The sequence below is a fragment of the Solenopsis invicta genome, chromosome 4 (assembly GCF_016802725.1).
Source record: "Solenopsis invicta isolate M01_SB chromosome 4, UNIL_Sinv_3.0, whole genome shotgun sequence".
NCBI lineage: Eukaryota > Metazoa > Arthropoda > Insecta > Hymenoptera > Formicidae > Solenopsis > Solenopsis invicta.
The window spans coordinates 5589257-5616791 of NC_052667.1; the positions used below are offsets into that span (position 1 = coordinate 5589257).

Sequence of the window (27535 nt, forward strand, 5' to 3'; positions counted from 1 at the left end):
AATAGACAGAGAGCTATTTATGAATACTAAAAGCGAAAATGAAGAGTCTACGTCAAACTTGATTGCGGATTTTCAATTTGCTGGCTCTGATTGTAATTAATAAAATAGATACTAATAATTTTGTTTAAGCCTAGATATTTATAAGAGGTTTGAAAAAGCACCATAAACGGCAAACAAATTTATAGCAAATTGTTCTCCGATCATATCATTTAAATAAATTGTATTATTTGTTGTGGAAAAGGTGATATTATGGCTATCCCTATTAATATGGCTTTTTCAACGAAATTTGCATGGATTTGTCAAAATATTTCTTCGATAAATCGATTGTGATTCTAAAAGGATTATGTTCAGAAACATTAAAGATGTCGGTTTATCCTTGTTTAACATTAAACAAGGATAAAATGATATATCTAACGTTTCCGAACGCAAAAAAATACTAAGCGATGGAAAATTAAGAATATATAATTTTATAACAAAATGCTGTGTATTTTTTTAAACAAAACCAATCTTTTTACTTTATTACGCAGTGCGTCACATTTTTATAAATCACGTCCCAAGCTATAAATATTTCGTTACTTTGAGTCTAGCATCTGTTAAACAATACTTTGACGAATATAACGTTCAAGTTTTAATATAACATATTGATTATTAATAAAGTTATTCAACAAAGTAAAATGGGTGCCATATTACTCCCTTCTTCTTATATAAATACGTATAAAAAAAAAGAAATCGGATAAAGATCGTTTAAAATTTACTCGGCGCTTAATCTGCGAACGCAATTTCAAAACGGTCCTTCTATCAATACGAACAATTGCACGAAAAAAACAGTTTTGTTAAAGTATCTAAAAAATCTAGTTGGATACAAATCTAAAAATAATTCTATCCATTAAAATAATGATGTTGGGTTCTCAAACTGAACTGCTAGAATGTCAAAATTTTTTACAGCACGCTCACGATCATTTTGATGGTCCAATAAAATTATTTTCAGATCAGTATTCAGCTGAATGTTTAGATAACCTCGACAAAATCGTTCCTTTCGCGTATACGCTTTTTGCGCCGAATTCCCTGAAAGGCAGCATGCGATATCGAACTGGGCGTTGTAAAATCGCGGCCTATCTCATTTTCTCTCCCACGGACTCGGCTGTTGCCGCTGCTGCTACTGCAGTTTCAAGTGCACTCGGGGTGGCCGCGCGCGCGCGCGCGCGCATATTTTTAGAACCCTCCACGCGTGGACGTGCGTTGCAGCTGGAGCGCACATGCGCGCATATCCGACGAGCGACGACGCCATTCAGAGTATCCTGGTATGCCAGCATACCCCGCAGCTTACACGGTCCTGATACTATAAATGTTTTACGTCCGACCTCTCTCTCAACGGACGCCGCGGGGCGAACGGGGAATCCTGCGGGAGAAGGATCAGGGCGAGGGTTGAGAAGGGAGAGAGCGGAGAGAGATCGAGGAGGATAAATTTATCTGATCTCGGAGGGGAATAAAGTATATCGTGCGCGCGAGGCATTACGTGAATACGAGAAATCCACGCGCGTTCGTTAACATCTCGGGGAAAGAACCGCGGCATTAGAGTCGTCGCGCCGGAAATAATTATCCGCGCGATGATAATATTACGGGCGATACGAACAATGCTCCTGACGATTAACATAATGGAAATTCTACCGCGGCGACGGCGACGGCGTCGGCGCAGCGCCGTGTGCGTCGCGGGCCGCGCGATGAAAATCACGGATATGAATTTAATAATTAAATAATGCTGCATCTAGACGATCTAATGAATATTTGATTAACGGCCCCGGTTAGCTCGGGGTTTATGAGTGCGTCAGTGGTGTATTATTATTGTCGCCCAGTTATTATTTGCGTTATTAACTGCCGACGACAATTCCACTTCCGTTCGATAAACATTTGTCATGCATGTAGATCCCCATCCCCCGCGTTAAATTATTTATTTTCAGCACTGGGTCACGCAAAATGTATATTTATAGCGGAGCCAACATAACTCGCCGTTAATAATGAGCACCCTTAATCTTGAATTGAAAGTCGAAGCAACGTCGGTTTGAAAGAAAAATGCGACCGAGATATACCGAACTCAAGTGCTCGAACCCGAGTGAACTAGCTATACGCGAAATCGCCATGAAAATGAAATGTTCCAAAAAGGGGAATAAAGACCACATCGCGGGAAAATCGCATGAGCTATTTCTCCTGGAAAAATTCAGGCTGTACGTCTCTTTATAACTCGTCTCGGCTATAAAATATTTTCTCCAGAAAGAGGAAACGACGGGAGTTCGCCGCGCATAGCGACCGTTGTACCGCGGCGATGACATCTCGGTTTATAGGTCGTCTTCGATTTTCCGAATCCCTACCCCTCTCTCCCATCCCTCGGTTTTTTTTTTTTTACGATACCCGGGAGGCCCCGCCGCGACGACGAGGAACGGAGGAGGCGCGTTTTCGCTATAAGCCGTCGACGACGGGAGAATGACGCGGCGAGATCTGCCCCCGGGTAAAAAAGCACGATGAATCGCTCATCGCTCAGAGCGCGAGGATTTCGCGAGGATCGCTGCGAACGAAGCGTCCCGATTTAGCCTCTCTATATCCCTTAATACCATCGGAGGACTGTTACTTAAGTATCGATATCACAGACGCCGCCTCTAATGGGGGAAAATAAGAGTAAGTTTCGCCCTCCGGCAAGAAAAGATGCCGTCTGCGTGATTATCGGTCTCTAAAAGAACCAGATTCAGCGTTCCGGTTGAATAGAACGGATTAGTCGACGAAATAAGAAAGAATCGCGCGTATAATCAAATGGATTAAGATGATCGCGATATGTTTTCTGCGCGATCAACGAAAGATTTCGCGAATAAAAGGATATCTTCGGAGGAGAGATTGGAAGCTATAAGCAAAGAGACAAATTGCTGACTGATAGGCCGACGCGATTGGCAGATCTGTATCACTCGACATCACGATCGGTGTCACTGTTCCAAGGATCGCAGTATTACATCGTGTACCTCTTGTGAAATTGCCTACACTCGACAGGAGAATCTCGAAGAGGCGTTTCCATGACGACTACGAGGAGCGAGTGGCACTGAGAACCCACTAGTGAGCCTCCTAGTGATTCATTGTTACGACGCGATAATCTCGCTTGACACATAGTAAGCAGATTCAAAACATCGTCCTTGCGAGCGCGATGGAAACGCTAAAAAAGAAGACAAAAGTTCGCGTCACGTCAGCGTCGTCGCGGAATTTAATTTCCTACATTTGTAGAAAATCGCCTCGCGATACAATCGAAGCGTATTGCGCAACATGGAAGTGACATTTATCATACATCGAGAGATAAACAAGTTCAAAGCTTCTATAATGAGAAATGTCATTGCCGTATTGCGTAACATGATTCAACCGATGCCACCAACGCGCTCTGCGCGAATTTGCCCGTCCGTTTCCGATCAATACACGACCGACCGACAAACTATTGTCCCGCCTCTAATCGATATTGATCAACAATGATAGTGGACCGTCGCGAATTAATGTATCTTGTTGCGCTCAAAAGGATCACAAAATTAATTTACGGAATAATTATATGCGGACAGCTGTTTAAAAATGCGGTCTCTATTAGTTCTAATCCTTATAAATGAAAAAATATAGCTTTTAGATGTCTCTTGTCATGTGTTCACGGAAAAAACGGTTTTAATGAAGCATATAAAATTTAGCTAAATACAGATGAGAAAATTATTATGTTGGACCGTAAAAATAACACTGTGTGACCGATTTAAACTTCTTTTTTAGACCAGAAAGTAGGATAATTCTTACAGATTTTTTTGTTACTAAAAATGGAATTCGCAAACGAATTGCTGTATCATGTCACATATTTGAAAAAGTTCGACCAGAAAAGTTGCCAGAAATGGCACTTTTGAATTAGAATAGCTCAAAAACACGAAGTGATAAAGCAATTTTATTTCGTTTCCAGCAATCTAAAATCTATAAAATATTGACAATACATGTATTGTATCACCTGCTTCATGCAATATCACATTTCTAATTATGGTTAAAGAAAGGAAAAATGCGCGTAACAATTTTTGAGATCGCCGATTATGAACGTATGGCCAAAATAGTAAAGTATAATTTGTTTGAACAATGATTGTTTAAACAATATATAAAGAATTTAATCCTAATAAAATTTAGCATTTGTAAAACAACGATTGTTTATATTTGATGTATTACGTATTATATTTAACAATTTAATCATTCATAATCAACAAGTCAGGCAGATGATTATAAGCATAAACGAACCATTATTCTTTTTTCCTTTAATCCATAAATGTATACTTTATATGAAACAATTATTACAATACGTAAGTTTTATATATTTTAGATTGCTGAAAACAAATCCGTAAATAAAATGTTTTATCACGTTACATTTTTTAGCTATTTTGGCACAAAATACCAAATATATACGTCATTTCAAAGTCAATTTTCTGCGAAATGTAATAGAGCAACTTTATTAGCGGATTCGTTTTCAACGACAAAAAATCTATAAAAATCATTTTTTTCTAGATTGTGGTCCAAAATTCGCGTTACACAATGTAGTTAGAAAGAACGTTCAACCATGATGGACAAGAATGCAAAAATTTTTTACATTCTGGCAATCAGTTTAAGCGTTTTAGATAACTATTTTAATTTCAGATTTATATCTAGCTAAATTTTTAAGTAGATATGAATCATTTTACTTCGAGCAATATCGTTCTTACCATGTTGAGATGATAGGTTTTTGTTTAAAAATTTCGAAAAGATATTTATTAGTAATCTAAACCTAAAAGATATCTCATGCAACATTTGGAGATCAGCATCGTTCAGTTATCTGAAGATGCCTGGAAGATATCTTTTAAAAATCCAAAAGGGACAGATACCTAAAAATATCTTTCAAAATATTCAAACGTCTATAGACATTTAAAAAATTCTATAAAGTCATCTTCAATAAAAGTAACTTCTAGATATGTCTTGAATAAGACATCCTTCAGACATCCATCTCGATGTTTCCTGGGAATACTTGTTCTTAAATACGAGTAATTTAACAGACATGAAACTCGAAACTCTTCGTGTATTCGCGAAGTCTCTTTAGCGGCCGTCAAAAAATTACGTCCGCCTGCTAATGATTCAGCCATCGTCGTGCACGCGCGACGTGTGCGCCTCTTTAAAGGATCGGTCACGTAATTGCGGCGAGAGTTTTCCCTTCTTAATGGGCCGTCAGTTTAATAGATGCGAGCCATTACAATTTTAAAAGCTCTTCAAAGGCCCATAAACGTCTTGAGAATTCAATTCGCGACCGTCGCGACAGGCACTCCTCTCTCTCTCTCTCTCTCTCTCTCTCTCACGCGAGGAAATATTAATAAAGCAACTTTTAATGGGGACGGTATTATTGGCGAAATGTTTCGAAATATTCGAAACCTGAACGTTATATTTTGTCCGTTCCCCCATTCCAAAGACGATATTTCGGATAATCTAAAGTTAGTGCCGAAAAATACCGTCACGCGAATACGACGCTTCGCACCTGCAATGCCTCATCCGCGTGTCAGTTGTGCAGTGCCGTGAAGAGTGCCAAAGTTGCGACAGAATAATTAATTCTCAGTAAGATGCTAAAATGAATCCGCGTGATGAGATATGACTCTTTATTTAACTTGAACCACCTTCTCGAAAGAGTGGGTGAATTTAGAGAAGAAATATCCGTGTAGTATTTCCAATGCGGCGTGCATTGGATTATGCACGATGCTCACACTGAAAGAACGATTTTTGTTGAAGTATCTAAATATTTAGATAGATACGGATCTGAAAAATAATTTTATTGGAAAAATATTTTATCGTCAAATGAGTGACGGATGTTCGAGCATGACGAAAGCAATGCTGTAAAAAAATTTGACATTCTGGCAATTCTATTTGAGAATCCAACATGATTATTTTGATAGCCTAATAAAATTATTTTCAGATCTGTATCAATCAAACTTTCAGATACTTTAGCAAAATCGTTCTTTCTGCAAAATAAATCGAATAAATTGTTACATGTAACAATAAAAATTTGAGATTAATTTTTGTAATCACAAGTTCGTATCGGTCACAATAAAAGAATACTAAAAAAAAAGTTTTGCTGACGTAGGTACATTTTTAGGTCACAATAAAAAATTATTGCTATTTTTTTATATCTACTAAATAATGTTTGTCATATATGGAATTTATAGCAGCAGTATTTTAGCAATTCTTCTAGAACATTTAAGTTTAACAGTCGATTATATAGTCAAATTTTATGATAAGTATGATTGGCCTTAACATGAATAAACGCAGCAGAAAAATTTTCTTTCTGAATTTCACAAACAGATATAAATTCTATCTCTGTTATTTAGATCGATTAAGAACCAAACACATCACGATATTGGCTAATCATTTATCTACCTTAAAAATTTGTTTTATTTATCTTAATTTTTTGCAGTAAAAAAATCGTGACTGTACAAGACCATTTTTTTTTTTTTTTTGTGAAAAGACACGATTACGTAATGCAACCAAATTTACATTGAATGAAGAAATCGTTCGCATTTCTTTATTTGAACAGCTGTATTGAGCATGCCACCTGAGTCTTTTTTAAAAACGTTTTGAACCGAAAAGAGTGTTCAATCTTCCTGGCGAAACGCGTACAAAACATGCTTGATGCCCCGGATCCGTAATACCCGTTGTGAGTCTTTTCAAGTTTTTCAAAGTTACGTGGTTTTACAACTGCTTCCGATATATCATGACAAACTTAAGGTTACATACGACGACCAGATTAACGAGGACAGCAAAGCGGTAGTGAACACGCGATGCACGACCACGAATGTTTTATCTCGCGCACTAGGGGTGGACACGCTCGCGCTCTTTTTCCCCTTGAAACATATATCGCGCGGCAAAATACGTTCGGAAGCGTGTGTGGCAGCTTTTATCCATAGCGCAAAGTTCGAAATGCCGATACGTAACACCGCGGATACAACGCGCTGCTCTTTTGATAAGATACATCAAAAAGCTCTTTCTCTCCTTATTAAACATGCAAAATCTCTCTTCTTTCTTTTTGTTATACACGATCATATTAAAGTTTAAATTAAATTACGTCAGATAATAGTAATTGTAACACGGTAGGTTTATAAAAAAAAAAATGGCATATTTATCAATCAATGAAAAAAAGGATTTGGCAATTATTACCTGGTAATAGATTACGCGAAAAGAACAATTTTGTTATAATACAGATCTGAAAATAATTATGTTAAACTATTTAAAAAATTGTATGGAATGTTTGACTTGATTGCTCGAATTGTTTGCAGCAACATGCTTGGACATAATTATCCAACACAAAATTATTTTCTCATACGGCTAAATTCTTATGGTAGATGCTGTTCAAATTTCTTTTTTTCAGTGAATATCAATACTCTTGAAAGCACCAAAGAGTTACAAAATTCTAGTAAAATCACTTCCAATTTGCAAAAGAGGATTATTAAATCCTTTTGCTCTCCCGATTTGTAAAGTAATAAAATAAAAGAAAAAAAATTGCACATCCCTTAAACGCAATGTGTTTTTGTCGCAGCGAAAGAAATTCTTGACATTTCTTTTTCTATAGTTTCATTATGACGTTCAGAGAAGCAAAGCAACATTAAAATTATTTGTTGGACTAAAAATAGCAAGAAATGCGAGCGTAAAACTTTTTGCAAATCGCGAGACAAGTACTACGACGCTTTGACGAATTGGCTCTCCCGCTAAGGTCGAATGTTTCTTAGACGCAGCTGCAAAATAAAATTCAGGAGGGCGGCAGTCGGCTGTAAAAAGAGCAACGCGAATTCCGGGCCGTCTACGTTCCGGAGCGACTCGGAAATAAGAAACGTAACAAATTTATCTCGAGCAACTTCAAGACGCGAATATCCCCGCTATCTGACCAAACGTTTTTCGTCGTGCAAAATTAATTGTACATCAGATTAAAAAATTAAATTAAAAACCGCACTCTCAAGAGATATTTTTCATAATCGGATTTTATAAATATAGAATTTTGTATAGATAGAAATAAATTTCTCTTTTATCTATCAATAATTTATATATTTCCACAGAGAAAAATCGATTTTGTTGAAATATCTAATAATTTCATTAAATATAAATTTGCAAATTATTTTATTAGATCATCAAAATAATTATGTAGACGCTGCAACTGGTTCCTAAATAGAATGTCAAACCTTTTAACAGTATTGCTTACCATCGTGAACGTTCTACATAATTATTTTGATCCAGCAAAATTAGTTTCAAATCTAGTTACAATTTAGAAAAAAAAACTGTAAAAAAATTAGCAGCAGGATGTAACGTAAACGGAAGCAAATTTCAAGGAGGTATTAATGTTAAATGTCCATTAATTGACATTTAACATAAATTATTTAACGTTATCAAAAATACACTAAATCTCATGCACATGCCTTTCAATTATAAAATATTATTAATTATTTAATGTGTAACTTAAAATACAACGACACTTTTAATAGTGTATTTCAGCAAAATCGTTCCATGTATATTTTTTGGTCCTTTACATGTAAAAATATTTGCTTCTCTGACATTCATACGTTAAAAAGTTATTTTTATACGCTGGTTTTCAGTTCTACAATTTTCATTCTTAAATTATACTCAGATATTTGACTACTGTCAAACGCCTCGTGCATGATTCGTTTAAATATTAATACATCTTATATATAATCCGCGAAAATTATTGGAAATTAATAAATTATTAATTGACATTCGGATACTTTTATACCGCCCCTTTCCGTCATATTTCTCCAGATATATATTTCTCGATTTTGCATCGAAATTTGAACGAGATACATGAAAACTTTTTACATAAATTCTGTGTATACGCCAATATCTTAATCTTTTTCATATCCTCTCATATGCTTCTGCGTCCCGTCATTCAAAAATTCATGACAGTGTATTTCTCTTACGGTAAGTATACACGTGCCATCCGGTAGTCGGATCAGTGAGAGATCTTAACAGGCGCATAAACATGGCAGTGTTTAAAAGCGCGCTGGATCTGCTCGTGTAAACGACGAAAAGACGAAGTTCAAGAATCTACATCAAAGGTAGTAGCACTCCTTCTTTCAAGTCTCAAAAATGGATCAAAGGACATTCACGTAAAGACTAAGTTCACGGAAGTGTCTGTGATGGATCGCAAATTCCGCGATAAGCACGTAATTAGCTTAATGTTAATTAACCGTGCGGTCTTTAATATCCAAGTAATGGTACGCTTCTCAGACATTCTTTTCAATAGACGTGAATGATCCGTTTTCAACACAAATAACAAGTGTTTGATTCAATTGAAGGATGAAACAAGAAAGTAATCTAATTTAATCTAATTTATTATAGAGGAGAATTGCCAAATGCGTTTATTATATATCACTAACTTGGATGTAAAATAAATTTCGAAATTGTAGCTTGATTAAGGAGAATTAATTAATACTTGTTAATAATTTTAAAAAAGCGATAAAATCAAATATTGAATAATTAATAAATCTTAAAGATAAAATTGATTTAAATTTATAATTGAAATATTTCTTATAATTGAAATATTTTTATTCGTGTCAATTATTAGTTTTACTACTATCACTTTCACATTAGTGTCATTTATATTGTAGTAAAATTTGTGATGGTGCGAGTTATAAAACTTGAAAGAATGCACAAAAAAATATTGATTTAATTTTTATAATAATTGTAGAATAAATGTAAAATATTCTACAATAAATCATCTTTTATAAAAATATAACAGTTCAAAATAAAATTGCATAAATACTTTAGTTATTATCAACTACATAAATAGACGAAGAATTTATATTAGAACCTAATATTCTAAAATGCTGATAGCGCATACGCAAGATAAAACTAATTGAATTTTTATCTGCACGACCTATTTCTTATTTACTTCTTTTTATCATTAAATATTATATGTATTAAGCAAAAATGTAAAATATTGAAAGGGTACGCTTGAAGAAACCGGTATATGCAATCAGCAACTCTACACTGTTTGTATATCCGGGTAAGTTTAAATAAAGGACTTTTTAAAATGAATTCGGAATTAACTCAAGAAATATATTTCCAACCTAATTTTTAATTAATGACGATCTAACACTGAAGACTGAAAAATCTCATTTTCACGGGTATATAAAACTTCATTTTTCATTTAATTTCAAGCGGATTTTACTTTGACGGAAGTTTCATTCCGGGCTGAACTGCTAAGATATTCAACGTCAGAGATTGAAATGTAGAAAGATTGAAACTTTTTAATATAATAAGAACGGAGAGAGCGGTACAACGTTAAATTAATATTCTCTCTACTGTCAATATTAGTCTATTAATGATGTATGTCGTAATTATAAAGTCAAATATTGCACGCTCTGCCGCACACGCGTTGCATAACCCGACGACACACGTTACTGAACAAGAGGTAGGAAATTTCGCGTTGCGAGATGATGTTAACTGGAGATCGTCGCGTAATTCGCCGCGGGTAAGCGTATTCGATTCTTTCGCGGCTCTTCGATAAGAACAATTATTTTCAGGCGGATGACGCGGTCGCGCACGTGTGGATCCTGCGGGAACGCGAAAACATCCCCCTTCGCCGGCGGACAGAGGATCGGATTACAGGGCTGTATCCTCTGGCACGAATTCAATTTTCCAGCTAAATATACGCGGCGCGTATATTTGGCGAATCGGTCGGTTGTTTCAATCGTGAGCTTCACCACGCCTCGGCAACGCCATGGAGAGTCCCCCGAGCTAAAATCAATGGCGCGCGCCCGGGGGAGAGGACAAACGCGCGGGGTCTAGCCGAAAATAGGCGATAATCTCGATTGTTCTCGAGTGTGATTGTTCTCTCCGTCTTAAACTGAGAAAAATGCTTGATATTTCTTTTTATTTTATCTGTCATCAAAAAAATTTGTACGAAAAATTATGTCAACTTCTTATATAACAGCATAGTAACATAATTAAAGTTAGGAGATCCATTTTTACAGTTATTTCTGCTACAGTTAGTAATGGTAACCTTGTGTTTATAGTTCGACCAACTTTGAGAAAATTTTACTGTAAATCATAATAATTTCAAATATTAATGTAGTAAGATAGCAAGATGTGGATAAAAATAAAATGGACATTTCTGTGTAATGAATGCAATTACAATTTTTTTTTAACATGAGTTCACTATTTACATTGCAATAGTAACTAACAGATATAATTTGCGTGACAAGAACAACTATAAATAGCACCAAAAAGGACTGTGAACTACAGTTAAATAATGGTAATTGCAATCATTCTTTTCTTTCAGTGTGTATGCATGTATTGAGAGACCACAGTCGATCGAAACGTGCGACGTGACGCACGCATGCATTTATTTTAAAAAAATCAAATCGTGGAAAATTAAACGAAAAAAATAGACAATTTTAAATCTCAAGTTGAATCTATTTATAATGAGGAATTTCTCGATAAGGAAAATTAATATTTAATAATCACGAAATTATCAAAGATAAAACTACGTATATTTACTTTATACATTTATTTTGTAAAATATAAAAAGTATCAGATATCAATAATATTTGAACACACGATATTGTGCATTTTACAGTGTTCTCGCGATTTATAGATTGAAAAATTGCTCGACGCATTTGGAAGTCACAATTTTAGTATCGCGGGAGGGAAATTTCAATTCGCTACGATCGTAATGCGATAAACGCGTTTCAAAAGCATTCCGGGTGCGGTGGATTACTTTCGTTGAGTCATCGTGAACTATTTCCAGTTAATTGAGCAATGGAACTTTCCATTACGCTTCCACTGATATTTCGTATAAAGATAAATACAGGCAGAATTACCCCTAACCCTTACGCCAATGAATGCTATTTACATGGATCTATTTATCAAAAATCTATACGATGAATCTAACGATAACCTTAATGGCATCATTATGGCATCATTAATGCAGAATTATTAAAAGGGGAAAGTGGAACGTTGCAAGTTTATGAATAAAAGGCTGCAAATAACATAATTCCTTAAATTTGTCAATTTTCCAATTTATCGCTTTTAAAAACCATAATTGTCGCACAAAATATATAATAAGATTGGTTCCACGATCAAAAAGTGATGGTGCATTTCTTGCAACATTCAGAAAGCATTCTACAGGAGATTTATACAATGTTTCGTACAAATTTTTCTGATAGAAGATAAAATAAAAAAATAAATAAATGTAAGAACTGTGCCTGTGCACAGAAAAATACAAATTTTATTGCTAAGAAAAATATTTACTCAATTTACTTCCTTTTTTTCTCGTAAATAACTATTTTTAACAAAGAATATTTTTTGAAAAGTATTGTCTTAAAATATATATGGAAAGAACAATTGCTGAAGTACAAATCTAAAAATAATTATGTCAAACTATCAAATAAAATTGTATCAGATGTTTGACTTGGTTGCTAAGATGTCAAAACTATTTACAGCAACATTATCATACTTGGACGTCCTATTTAATTATTTTGATGGCCCAACATAAAATTATTTTCTTATCTGTATATAACTAAATTTTTGGCTGCAATAAAATTCTTCCAGTGTACTTATCAGAAATTTTAGAAAAATTCATCACCGTGTACTGCAAAAAAAAAATTGATGCAAAAGTAAATTGATTTTAACTTAATATTCTTGATGGAAATAATAACAAATTACTTTGTTTCAGAATATATTTTGAATAAATGCTTACAATAAACTTATGAAATATTTGAAATGAGCAATATTTATTTAATTCAAATATATATTTTTCTGTGCGTACACAGTTTATTTTAAGTAAATATTTAAATAAATGATAAGTGTATTTTAAGATTACTGTTAAGAAAATATTCTTTGCAAAGATAATTGTTATTTAAACAGAAATTAAAAATTGAATAACCGCTTTTTTTAGCAGGAGACTGACATTCTTTTTGTGCATAAGTGTAAAAGTTTACAATAAACTAACTAAAATATGCCCAAACATATTCTAATTGACCTAACAATTATATAGATATATCTGTATGTTCATATTTTTAAATAAAGACATTAATTTAACAATTATATATAAAAATATTCATTTTATAATTATAAAATATATGTAATTACTGGGCCACTCAAAATTGCTCAATTGGAACACATTTTAGTTGTTCCAGTTTGCAGTGTGTGAGCTTGGCCCTATGGATTCTCTAGACTAGAGCCAAAATCTGCAGATCATCCCTGTGGGGAGAGAATCTCGACAAACAAAAAAACTTATTTAAAAAATAACAACATACGGCACAGCTTCAAGAGACCGTACTTCCATCTTTACGGTGTTACTCTTCGGGATCAGCCTGACATCTCTCTCACGAATATCGCGCGAATTCTAGTCGATAAGGCGGCCACGCGCCGGCCGTTTATCATCATCCCTCGGGATGCAACGGCCACTCGTTGCACCGTGTAAATTCACCCCATGTTTGCTAACGCTCGCGCAGCTTGCACGCGGCTGAGCATTCTCAAATAACCAATCGCATTGTTTCGCAAATTCCGATTTCCAGCGCGGCCAGCGGGGCTAAATAACCGCTGGTCGTTCGACGATGAACAAACGAGCGTCGGCGGATCAAAGTACACGAGCCATACCGATTGTTGTTACTCGCAACGTTAATTTATTAATTAATTGCGCTTTAGTTCCGCATCGAGAAAGCAAACGGCCACCGGCGAGCGCGACGAAAGGCCGTGGTTGTTACTGCTGCTGTGCTGCGCGAGCGAGGAAGCCGAGGAAACACGCAGGGAGCTGTGTTATCGATACACGCGGAACTATCGACAACGTTACGACCACTCGAGCTGCGTCGCGTCGTGCTTTCGGAATGCACGGCGGATGGCGCGGAGCGTCCCAAGACGAGGTGGCTGGCTTGCCACCCGTGACCCGAATCGGCCATTCGAAAATTTCGCGACTTCGTTAATTTTCATTAATTTTGAAGCCGACCCGCGACGACTATACAGCCGCAATGCGTAGATTGATAGCAGCAAAACTGAGGGAAATCTCATTCGCTTCTCGTATCTCTAAGAACCCGATAAATGCATCTAAATGAAACGATGCCTTTCTCCGCGTCATTTGTTATTCAGAGCTGCTCTCACCAACCGCGATTAAATTTAAGAATGATCAATTGCAAAACTTAAAATTGCAGTTATTTCGTTCCGCTGTCCGTTTTTCTGCGAATTATAATTTATTTATGCAAAATGTAATATCGTAAATTAATAAATAAATTTTCTTATTAAAACCATGAAAAAAAAATTAGGTTAGGGGTGATCAGTTTCAAATTCTGCAATTAACAATGCATAAATGTGATTGACCGGCTAAATTAATCGGAGTCGGTGAAATCGGCCCATTAGCTCGATAACGATCAGATTAATCAGAGTGGCGAAACGGCAAATTCGATGCGCGATCTGAGCGAGTCAAGTTCAAGGCGTAGCGCAAGAAGTTGGGACGCATCGTAGAGATTAAACGAAATGCATTTCACGCGTAGCTCGATTCTCGGAGCCATTTTCGGAGCTTAGGGGCGAGGGATACGGCGCGATCGCTACAGTTGAAGCTATCTCGCGACAAACGCGGTGGCACGTATATACGTACGTTTGCCCGACATTTATTTCTCTGCGACGCAGGCTCGCACGCGATTTTGCGCCTTTCGCGAACGTGCGCGCAAGGTTCATTTTCGCGCGAGCGCCGCGAGCGTCGCGCACGGCAGCGTCGACGCGAAAAAAGGCGAGCCGTGAGGATGCGATTTTGAGAGACAATTTCTGCGGCACCTACCCAAATCTCGCAGCACAATTGCTCCCATTCGTGATTCAGCTCATAATTGATCCGGATGTTACGCAGGCGAGCGATTCTGAACGAGTCGTCCAACGATTTTCGGTCCAGCAGACCGTGACCGCGTCGTGTTCTCCGCATGATCGCGAACGATTGGGAAAACCGACGCGCGATTTGAAAACGACTTTTCGCGCGAGCCCGAAACGCGGCTGGTGGCGCCACCTGTCGGCCGCGCGGCGAACCTCCTCGCGTCGCGGTCAACATTGCAGAAATCTACTCGCTGGTGGGGAAGGTAAATTGTTTCAGGGAAGGTTTTTAATTCCTTTTAGTTGTAGAAATAATATCAATACGTTATATAAATACATTTTATACCGTGGAAAGTTTCTCACGTAATTTTCAAAAAGCGATAAAATAATGAATACATTTTTGCACAAGTAGAAAAGAGAAAGAAGAATTTTTCACCGTTTAGTTAGCAGCAAGTAATGAACAATTAAATTTATATTTTTAAAATTATGATTAAAATTAATAATGGCGTGGATAATTTAAAATAATATATTTTAGTACGTTAACTAAAAATTTTTCATATTTAAGTATTTTTAAATTGAAATCATTTAACATATTCATTTAAATTTATAATTTATATTGAAATTCTCTAGTTATAGAAATGCGAACGAAAAACTGCAGCTTCTATAAGCTCTGGAATAAAATATTCTATATAGTTTACAGTAAAACATGGATTATTGATTTTCGCATCAAGCGTTTTATGCCCACTATTAAGATATTTTCTTCTTCGCGTTGAAATTATTCGATTAATTTATAAAAAAAAAGCAGACACCATCGGCTTGCATAAACAAAGGGGGGGAATCCTAAATAATTCCAAATGGACCTTATATTTTAAATGCAACGTAACGTAATATATACCTTAATTACATTTCCGATAACTCTATTAATATCGTTACCGAGCTCTCTAATTACATTCTTAATTACGCTTCACCAATACACGCATTGTGTATTTTCGGTATAGCGAATAATGTGCAAAATATTCATTTCATTTATCGATTTTGCATTCGAATTATCGTCAGTATTATAACGACTTTATGAATACGTCATAACTCGTAATATTTATAACGGGAGAGCTTCATTCAATAATTGACAATGGGAAGGATCGATCACAGATTATGTTATTTCGAATTTTATGTGACAGCAATAGGAATCATTCTCTTTATCAGTATAATAGATTATATATTAATTTAAATTTTATATTTTAGCACAAATTAAGGGATTCTAATTATAAGTGCACACTGAGAAAAAGTTGTTAGATTGAATACATTTATCGACTTGATTAAAATTTCTTCGGTTCAAGTGTCTAACTTAAATTGAAGAAATAAGTACTTAAATTGAAGAAATTTTAACCAAGTTGAAAAATTTAATCAAATTAATAATTTTTTATCTCAATGCATTAACCTGTATCTGATTATTCTGACCGCTCGTTGAAGATTAAAAATTGTGAATTGAGAGATTTAAAATTCGCCCAATTAAATAATCATAATTTTAAAGCATTTCATTCCGACAGATTGAACTGTTCCAATCTTTAATTCGCGATCTTTAGTTTTCAATTTGCTTAGTCTGATGTGAAGTTTTAGAAGCGTTCAGCCAGAGTGCAAGGACTGTCACACTTTTCTTCTAACTTTTCGACAAAACTTATCATGGCTCATCTCTCACGTTATCTGTATTAAGATCCGCGACTTGTATTGCTACATATCGACGTTCCGATTTCCAACTACGAACAGAACGTGAAAATGCTCGGACTATCCGCGCTCGTTAGCCTATAACGAAGACCACTCATTTCTGGCTCTTTTATCTGTCCATTATTAATTCAGTCGGTGGTGCCGGAAAAGCAAATACTTTGGAATTATTCATAATCTCCGCGGCATTCGCGAGAAGCGTAATGGATCTCGGTGAATAAAAGCTCTCACGGTCTCGTTCACTCCATCGGAACACCTGCGAGTGCCCGCTGCAAATTAAAATCATGCGGGAGAGACGGAAACTCATCGCCGACGCGGAAATGCAGCCTCGGAATTTCTCCATTCTGGAGATTTCCGGCATTGGTGACACACGATAGTCACGCTCAGCTACGCGATTACACGTACTGTTTTCAAGCAAATGACGCAAACCTCCTTCAATCTCAATTTGTGTAAAAATGTAATTTGATTTCGTGAAAATGTAATTCAATTTCGCAAGCGCTGCTTTGCCTGCGATTTTATATTACAAATAATTACATTGTTTGTCAAATATAGTCATTTTTGTTAACCAGCTGTTTTAGTTCTAAAAAAAAAATAATAATCAAAAGTACAAAAATAAATAATTCTACTGCTGTTGATGAGATTGCCATAAACACAAGCGATTCTTTTACAAATCAAGTTGTTGCATAAACTGTATAACATGCTACAGAGTCATTTAGCAGATTTCTAAAATTTTTGCAACCCGTTCCTAAAAAAGAGAGAAAAAAAAAGAAAACTGATATTCTCGAAAATAGGAATGTTATTTCATCATAACGCTGATTGGTAAATACATGACGTTAATTAATATTACATATAACTGATAAAACGTGCAGAGTATCCACGCATATCGCTTTGTGCGGAAATTTCAATTTTAATGAAAAGGAAGCCGCCACGACACACCGACGACAGATATATAGAGAAGAGAGACTACCCCGCGCGCTTCCTGTAACTGACGTTCCGTCTCCTTTCGCCAAAGGACTAATTTGCAAGCCAAGGGATTTAATTAGCGAGTGCGCCATGACAGCGACCGCACGTTCATGTCGCGTGATATGGCTCTTTTTAAACGTTCGTCTAATCTAACGCGCTTGACTTATCATTGCTTTCTCTCTCGCTGGAAAGCACTTGCTATAAATTTTTTTCCAATCCAAAAAGAATTCCTCGCTGCACCACGCGCGAAACACAAAAGCACAAAAAGCAAGCTATTACACGCTATTTTCCGGATAATACGTTTCAACTTACAAAGACATGATTACGCGTTTATAATGCGCTTTCAAGATTTCATTGTACACGCGTACAATTTACATGGATGATACCGTTATGTAATAATTCTACGAGGATTGATTCGCGTTGTTGTTCATAATTAACGTGACAACTGCGGCTTCATCGTATAGACAGCATAATCACGTAACGATACAATCATAATTAGAATCGTAATTACAACTCGATGTCAAATGAGAGGCCGGCAAATTCGCTTGATAATCACCATAATTTGTATAAAATCCCTTTCATTCCCGACTAGTATCAAAATAGCTGCTTTCCCCGTGCGCTTGAAAAATCAAATATTCAGTTAACATCAACTTACCTTTGTACCGTATACGTAATAATGATTAAAATGTCCTTCTCCTTTTTTCTTATTTCAAATTATTTATTTTTTAATTTAATTTGTGGCACTCATGCACGTTTAACATTTTTACGGGATCAAATTAAACTATATAATAAAAAAAAAACCATTTACCGCAATTAAACGTAAAATACTCCACGCGTGCATATTCACACAGATTTTTCAAACCAAACCCGCACGGATCGCCTGTTTTATCTCGACTTTTTCCCCAATATTCATACGCATCTGTAAGATTATTAAAATATTTCCGTTAGGAAGATATATTCCCCGCGCGCAAGATTATTAAAATATTTTTCCTTGATAATCCGTTCCGCGTCGCCCAGGAAGCGTACATAGGATTTTCGTCGAGCACTTTTCGCTTTTCCCACGACTGGCTTTTCCCGCGACCTGTCCTCTTTTCTTTCCTCACATATACACGCATGGTATCCACACACACACACACACACACACACACACGCGCACGCATCTCGATCCTGTAGCCTCCTTCTTTTCGCTTCCTTTTTCACGTCCCCCAGAAATACTCCGGATATCCTCGATTCTAATTCAATCGCACGATTTTCTCCCAGAAAATCCCTTCCCCCCGAGATAGCTTCGCCCAATACCACCTACTCACCTACGATCTCGCGAACCTTTCTCGTACTTGCCCTCTCTCGCTCTGCTCTGGAGCCGGTGCGTTTTCAATTCCGACCTCGAGGCTATCCGCTATTCGCCGGACTGCTACCGCGCGATAAGATTTAAGGGCGTCCCGAGGAGAAAGGAAACGACCCGCGCGGAGACGGTGGGATGGGTATTACCCTTCGCGGTTTCGCGAAAATTTAGAAATTCGTACGTAAGACGAAATATAAAAGAGGAGGCCAAGCAGAGACATAAACTTAATAGAACGCGGGGATCGTCGGAGCTGAAACGGAAACGCAGAATTCGTTCTTTATCCTCGCCGGCGCAATTATCTTTGCATCTTCTTACTTGGGAAAGTTTCCTGATTTCATTAAAATGCTATGTCACAGCGCGCAGAGCCCCCGTGTTTCGTGCAGAAAACTTTTTGCTCTTACAAGAAGCTCCTCCAACATTATCGGGAACTCGTCTCGCGTTACTTAGAATTTCGAATATGATTAATAACTGACGGAATTATCTGTGACACGGAAACTGTTTGCGAGTGACGCGGCACGTTTCTCTCGTAAAAAGTGTCAACTTTTTCGATTCGACTCTCTCTCTCTCTCTCTCTCGCCGGCAAGATCCGCGTCTCATCCGCGAGATTGTAAAATACTCACGTTTGCGCTTCTACGCTAGCTTTGAAAGTTATTTCCGTGAGTGTCTCTGTTACCCGTGTATTCCCTGTGTCCCCGTTACGTAACAGCACGAGATTTACGGACTTTTTCCCCCTCCGGATCTCCTTTCACGATAATTAGATTAAAAATGTCTGCGTCACGTACTCGCATTAACAAATTTTATGCAGTAATCACGGGAAAAGTTGCATTAATTTTTTACGAAAGCAATTGTTTCTGAATTTATGAAAGGCAAAGGATGATGCACAGATGTATTTAGCAAATATCTTTTCCTCTGTTATTTTCGTGCGAGTTTTAATTTTCGCGCGCGGGCGAGAGAGAAAAAGAAGAGAGAGAGAGAGAGAGAGAGAGAGGGTTCCACCCGATTAAAACGTACCAGTGGCGTCGCACACGTAATTAGCGTTATACCCTTTTTATTTCGAAACCGGGAGAAGGAGCCTTTGCTATGTGATATTTTACTGTAACTTTCAACGTTCGTTTTCTTTATTTCGCGAAGATTAAGTTTATACTGTGCGCGCTCACTGGACGTGAAACTAAAACGACTTCGACGACAACTCGCTCAACAATGCCTCACTTTAAAATGTTCACTTAATTTCCAACTTCCAATTCAGCATGAGAATTAAAAAAGAAAAAAGAGAGAGAGAGAGAGGGAGAGAAATGCTCTTGCACGAAAGTGTACCATCTAGTAAATGCTTTATGATAAAGACGGCATGGAGAGTGCACGAAGGAAGAAACTTCCTTCGGCCGCATCAATTTTCGTTTCCTATATTTCACCGCGCCCGGCACGACGATCCCAACGTGCTAATCGATATTTACACCCTTTTAACGGGAGGAGTAATTAATTATAACTTCCGAACGGTGAACCATTTTTTACAGAGACTGCATAAATACCTATCTTATACCCCACATAAATCAAGAGGAACTGCCAGCCAATGTAATCGATATATAACATTATTACGCTGCGCGAACGTGTCCTAATGAAAATCATTATAATTCCTTCGTAATACCGGGAAATGTTCTACTTTGCCGGGATATTACCCATTTCTATTATACATGGAAAGAACCATTTCGCTGAACACTCTTTAGTTGCACTGAGAGAAAACAAAATAATTTTGGTAAATTGGAAATTCAAGTACCTGTCAGTTTTACGAAGTAATAAGTACCAAAGTAATACTAAATACTAAAAATATATAATTGTTGCAATTTATGTGCACTATCGATTAATAGTGAAATAGCAATTCAACTGCATTACACAGTTACATAAATTTCATACACTTCAGTTATGACAGTTACATTTTTCTAATTAAAGCAACTTTTTTTTTAAATAAAGCATAATATCATAAAATAGTTAATTATTTAATTATAGTTGTATAAATTTCATTTCAGTTATGACAATTACATTTTTCTAATTAAGGCAACTATTTTTGTAATAAAGCATAATTAATTAATTAATGATTTAATACAGCACACTTTGGCATCAGTAATATTTTTCATTGAGATAATTTTGTGTAAATAAGTATAGAATCTACATAAAGCTGATTGTATTCAATATTTATAATAACGGTGATGATGCAGCATCTTAACTGCAATTGTGTTACCATTTTTCTGTAGTTATCTAACGAATGATTATATTATATCTTGGTTTATATAACTTATTGATTCTTCTTACTACAACTTTATAATGTTGAGGCGTTATTTGTCTTCAAATTTCTAGTTGTCGATGTAACGTTTTTTTCTGAAAATAGATACAAATCTATAAATAATTTTATTAGATCAAAATAATTATAAAGGACATCTAAGCAGGATACCAGCTATACTACAAAAAGTTTTGATATTCTATTTGAGCGTTCTTAATATTATTTTGATATTGCAACGAAATATCATTTTCGAACCTGTATCTAGCTAAATTTTTAAATGCTTAAAAGCAAAATTGCTTTTTCCATGTAAAATTATTTCTCTCTCTCTCTCTCTCTCTCTCTCGTTGCTCTCTCCTGAAACTTAAACTTTAATCGGATAAAAAGTTTTCTACTCGTTTTCTTGCATTTTTTGAAAACTACGTTCCGGATATCCTGTGCTTGAAGAAAAGTCACCGACTCTTCGCGTATTTCAGCATACGCGATGCTCGCCTGTTACTGTCAAGTTTAAGGTCAAGCAAAAAACGTCATTTTCCGGCAGTGGCCCCGCGACAGGCATAAGAGGATTAAGCTAGTTTTCTTCTCACGAAATTCGATGCATCGTACCAGCTGCTGCTGCGACTGCCTTCCGTTTCCTTTTATGACGCGCGAACATTGACGCAATTAACAAGAATTTTCCTATACTTTTGTGCCATTGAGGCTCCATATTTGGCGATTCGTCGATTTTAACATTGTTAACGTTCGACCTAACATCGTTCTCTAAATAGAATTTCCCCCACAATCATAATAACAGCGTATCATATATAATGTTATATAATTATAGTTAAAAATCCGAATAATTCAAAGCTGTCGAAAGCACACAATAATAATACTAATGATACGTAGTAATAATTTTCGAGTTTCTAAGCAAAGTCGATCAATACGCATTGTATTCAAATCCAGCCAAAAATTAATATTTAAAAAATAATTATTGCATAAATGAAATAATTAAAACAATTAATTTGATAATAAAATAGCAGGTTTACCTCGTAATCCGTTGTTACTCGATACCTTTTCTAAATTGTCAGACTTTTCTCCCTTCAGATTTTTTCATTGGACACACACACACCACACACACACACACACACACACACACATTCGCGAAATCACGATTGCCCGATTCTTTTCACTCTCGACGTTAACCATGCAAAAAAAATATATATTTTTTGAAAACGGCACATACATTCAAATCCGATTAAAGAAAATTTAAAAAAAAGAAGTGCTGTTAAATCCCACTCTACAGTTTTTAATTCTCTGTATCACATCGATTTCTATCAAATCTAAATCGCGCGAAATATCACGGATTTTTATTAATATATTTAGACAAGTAACGATCGTTTCGATTCGATTTACAACTGTCAGTCATAAAAATTGAATACGCAAACCGACTGCTAATTCGAATAGTCGTCGATCGTATTTCGCTAGATAATAACATAATACGGAGCAACCTGCGGCACGCGACCTGCTGGATCGACTCTCACCGTGCGAATGATATCACAGTGGCCTTGCGTAAACACAACGCAACGCGCTGCGCAAAAAGATAAACGTTGCACGCCAGCCAGCGTCGCGGTGAAAAAAATATTTACATTATACAGTTCATAAAATATTTAACATCGTCTTGCTCGGATCAATTACGACATATCTGCCATTATCCCATTGTTTGCAATAAGCTTTTCGCTCTTTTTTTCGTTCTATAGACCTGTTCAGTTGGCGATTCGTTTAACGTTCGCGTTCTCAATCCGAGAACAATAGGTGAATTATGTTTAAAACCATGGAAATCGAAAAAGCGCGATATTATATATAAAGCGTGTACTAAAATCCAAGTATCGTTAAAGAAATACGTATATAGTTATCAGTCCATTTATATTAATTACCACAAGCATTTGAAAATACGGATTACATATATATATAATATAATTAAAATATACTGACTTTTTAAATTAATTAAAATATCAAAATACATGGCGCATTAAATTATAATTAAAACTCTTTCCCGAAATCTAGCGCAAATTAAATAATTGCGCGTCCTTTGAAACAGACTTTAAAATAAAAAATTAAATAATTTGCATATAATAACCAAAATCTGATCCTCATTTTGTCAATATCGGCTGATTGCACGTAATATTCGGAGATAAAAAAAATCAAAAAGCAAAGCCAACAGAGCAGCGAAGATTAATTTACGCCATCAAAATTAATATCAAATTATAAATCGATACGTAAGAATAACTACCGAATTCTAAATGAACTTAAATATGAATTCGGTATCATTGATCAAATTCAATTTTACAATTCAAAAATTATTAGAATTTTAATAATTAGAATATTATCTCTTTTGGAAAAGATTTAAACTCAGAACAGTTGCACGTTAGCAGTCTCTACATTTCTTAGCTTTCACTGGACCGGAAGAGATAATATAACAATGCAGCATTTTTAAATGAAGAAAAATATATATACGATGCTTCATATTCAAATAACCATTATCGAGTTTTTTTGCTTCTCTACATATTTCCGCATTGGAAGAGTAGCCTTTCATTCAGTTGATCCTTTCAACAATGTGAATATCTCCGATGTTATTTCAACGTAGTTATTATGTTTGAATAATAGTAAAAAACATCTCATACCACATACCACAGATTCATTAAATCCGATTTTAATCTTGAAAAACCTTTAATCAATTGGAGTTAATTTTTTTCTCAACTATATATACATTTATTTAACACAAACATTGAGTTTTCAAATTGTAGAAAGTGAAATAAGAAGTGATTTCTGTTTCACTATCTGATTAATCTGATTAATAACTAACGTGTTCTGCAGCGTCTGTCAAATAATAAATTTCTCTGTTACGTAAGTAAGAACGTCTATTCTGTATATGCTGAATCTTAGACTTCGGCCTGACAGCACGCTTGCCTAATTGAATATTTATAGAATGTCGATTTTTTTTTTATATATATACGTATTCAATCTTACGGTCCACAGTATTAGATAGGCTTTCTTATTTTACTCTAAGCAAAGAGGATAGGATCAGATTAAAGTTTTTGCGGGACGGTCCACAGAAAAATCGATATACCAACTCTGCAACGAGAAAGCGTTCTCTAAACTCATCCCAGGATCAAGCCGGATTAAATGCGCAAAGGATTAAAAATTACTCGAGCACTGGATTACGTCGACGCCGAAAGGAAATCATTTTGCATCATCCACGTTATCTCTTTAAAGTCGTTTACACATAGAATGCAGTACGTATTGAACGGAATATCAAATTGCATAGATTTCTGCGGTCTTACAGAATTTCCAATCATTTTATGGCCGTCCCTTGCATATTGGTAATAGATACCTCTTGTCGGAGACATTAAAGATTTAATTTATATTTTTTTAGAATTGGTTTATATTCGGAAAGAATAATTTGGCCAAAATAAATTACGTTGAACAATTTCAAAAATTGTATCAAATGTTTAACTTAATTAACATTAATATTAGAACATCAAAACTGTTTGCAGCAACATTATCATTGCTGGGGCGTTCTACATAATTATTTTGATGGACCAGTATAAAATTATTTTCTGCTCTAGCTAAATTTTTAGACGCCGCAGTAAAATTGTTCTTTCCGCGTGGCAGTATCGATATTCGATTTAATTATCATGCTAAATAATGTGTTTAAATAATTTTCAATGTTCAACAATATGTTCAACAATATGTTAAATAACACACTTTTAGCATTTACTGCTGGTTTAATAATTAACTGTAAAATAAGTTTATAATGTAATTTTAGCTACTTACAATATGTGCTATTCGATGTGGCGTTTTGGCGCGATGGTTTGACCTGCAAAAGAAGAAAAACAAGAGTTTAAATACAGTTTCTTAAATGTACCGTTATAAAAAAAAAAAAAAAAAAGAATAAACTCAACAAAAGTGTTCCTTGTTAATTTCTTAAATTTCCGCTCACGAAAATATGTTATTTTTATGTGCACTATCGATTGATAGTGAAATAGCAATTCAACTACATTACAGAGTTGTATAAATTTCATACACTTCAGTAATGGCAATTACATTTCTCTAGTTAAAACAACTACTTTTTTTTTATAAAGTCTAATATCATAATAATTAATTAATGATTTAATACAGCACACTTTGGCATCAGTAATATTTTTCATTGAGATTATTTTGTGTACGTAAGTGTAGGATCTATATAAGGCTGATTAAGTATTCATATACAACTAAATCAATTATGATAACGGTAATGAGCATCCTAACTGTATTTGTGTTACTATATTAATTTAAGTGCCGTTATAAATAAAAAAAATTAGCTCGACAAAAGTGTTCTTTGTTAGTTTCTTAAATTTCCGCTCACGAAAATATGTTGATATCTAATTGATCATAAATTGAAAAATATACATATTTTATCCATTTCCCCCAAGGTACAATAAAAGTTGCGGAAGGGATCGCCAAAATTTACTTCAAATTCACTTCAGGATATTGTATTACGCATTCTTGAGTCCTGAGATTCACTTTAATCTGCATAACTGAGACGTCCGACTTCATACCAGCTTCCAAAATAGTGGCACTGCACGAGCTCCTCGCCGAGAATTTAGATTAGACTCGGAGGACGCGCGCGAGCAAACGAGCGAGCGAGCGAGCGAGCGGGCGAGCCTCGCTTATAACTCTATCGAGCGCGCGCATATTAGCATCGTAGAGAGGAAGATGCGCCTCGCCCGTTATTTTTTCTTTCTTCCTTTCTTTCTTTTCATTTTATTTTTCGGACGATCGATCGATTGACCGGAAGGTCGAAGATTCTCTCTCCGCGTCGTTCGTTCGAGCGCGTCGTCCAATAAGACGATCAAAAGCCCGACGACTGCCGAGGGATTTCGCAAGGTGAGTCTGCAAGAATGGCTCTGGCATGGAAATCGCCGACGCTCGGCGTCGAAAACCGCCGGATAAGAATTTCATCGCGATTCCCGATATGTCCTCCCTTGTTATCCCGCTCGACGCCACATTACCGTGCCACGTCTCGCGGAGAGACTAAACGCGTCCGTCGCAAGGGAGAGAGATAATAATTGCGGGGTCGCCGCCACCGGCGCCCCGTTGTACGTGCCGCGTGAGAATGCAGTTTTCGCACAGTTGCAACGGCCGCGCGGCGAATCGACACGGAGCGCAGTTTAGCCGCACGATTTCTCGCGAGACCGTTCAGCTCGCGCTCGCGCGAATTAATTACGATCCGGATATAAATGCGGCAGCGAAAATAACCGGCGGCGGCTTCTATCGGACGGTCATTCTCGCCGGTGGAAAATGTTGTGTGCTCATATGCGTGTGCAATGTGTGTGTGTGTGTGTGCGTGTGTGCATGTCAGAAATCACGATTATTATTTCCTGAGCCAGCGAGTGCCTCGAGTATTTACCGTGGTAGGTAAATGCCACACTTCTCTCTCCCTCTCTCTCTTTGTGCGGCGCGTTTTGCTCTCGCCTCTCGTGTTGCTTGCGCGGGCTTATGTAACGTAATTACATTCCGTACGGTGCATTCTGCGCAGACGAACGAATATGTATATTACGCCATGAATTTTTCAATACTGCCTATCCGAAACATTTTCGACGGAAATAAAACACCGTCTTACTACCGGGTATAGCGGGAGAGCAGGAGAGCACTGTCTGAGAAGAGAGAAAAAGCGATCTCGACATTTAAAAATTAGGTCACTGTGCTCGCTGTACTGCAAAATACACGCTCTGACAATCCGCGCGCCGGTCCTTACTCTATATATAATTTTTTTTCTCTCCCCCCTTCCGCAGCAATCTCTGATTTCTTTGCGCTTTCGATTGCGGGGCTTGCGCGAATTCCGTGATTGAATCTAAGTCAATAGACGAAAGAACTGCAAACGGGGATCGGATCAATCAATCGTCCACCGGAACGGATAGCGCCATAAATTCTATCTCGCGAATTTCGACAGGTCCGTGTGTGCAACCGGGCGCAACTGCGGGCGAAACTGCAACTGCAAACCGACTGTAATTGGAAGGGCCGTGGGGCGCGGCGCTATATATACGTCGTGTATATGGAAGTTATCGCGTAGAAGGACCGTGATCGAAATCGAAAACCTCCGCCGGGCGCGTACCAACAGCACCAGCACCAGCACCAGCACCCAGTAGCAGCGTTTTCGGCTTTCGAATTAGGCGCGTCGACACGTAACACTCTAATCGAATCGCCACATACACATTCGGGCTGGCACTTGCAGCTGCGCTACAAACTTTCAATCGCGCGCAAATTGGCCCTCATAAATCAATGCCATCGCCGTAAGTTGCGAACGTAGATAATTCGAATACACGTTACTTTCCGCGCACACCGCGCGGCGAAATCTACGCAAC

At 36.6% G+C, this 27535-nt stretch overlaps 1 protein-coding gene across 4 annotated transcripts in view; it reads right to left on the reverse strand.

Annotated features, from left to right (window-relative positions):
* Nucleotides 1–27535, reverse strand: part of LOC105195558 (RNA binding protein fox-1 homolog 2) — a 339314-nt gene that overhangs the window by 175156 nt on the left and 136623 nt on the right. For all 4 annotated transcript variants that reach the window (XR_005574599.1, XR_005574602.1, XR_005574603.1 and 1 more), the window contains one exon: nt 24966–25008. Coding sequence is in view for 1 of the 4 variants with exons in the window: in XM_026134731.2 (XP_025990516.1) it covers nt 24966–25008 (43 nt within the window). In the remaining 3 variants the exon portion in view is untranslated. The remainder of the gene's footprint in view (nt 1–24965; nt 25009–27535) is intronic.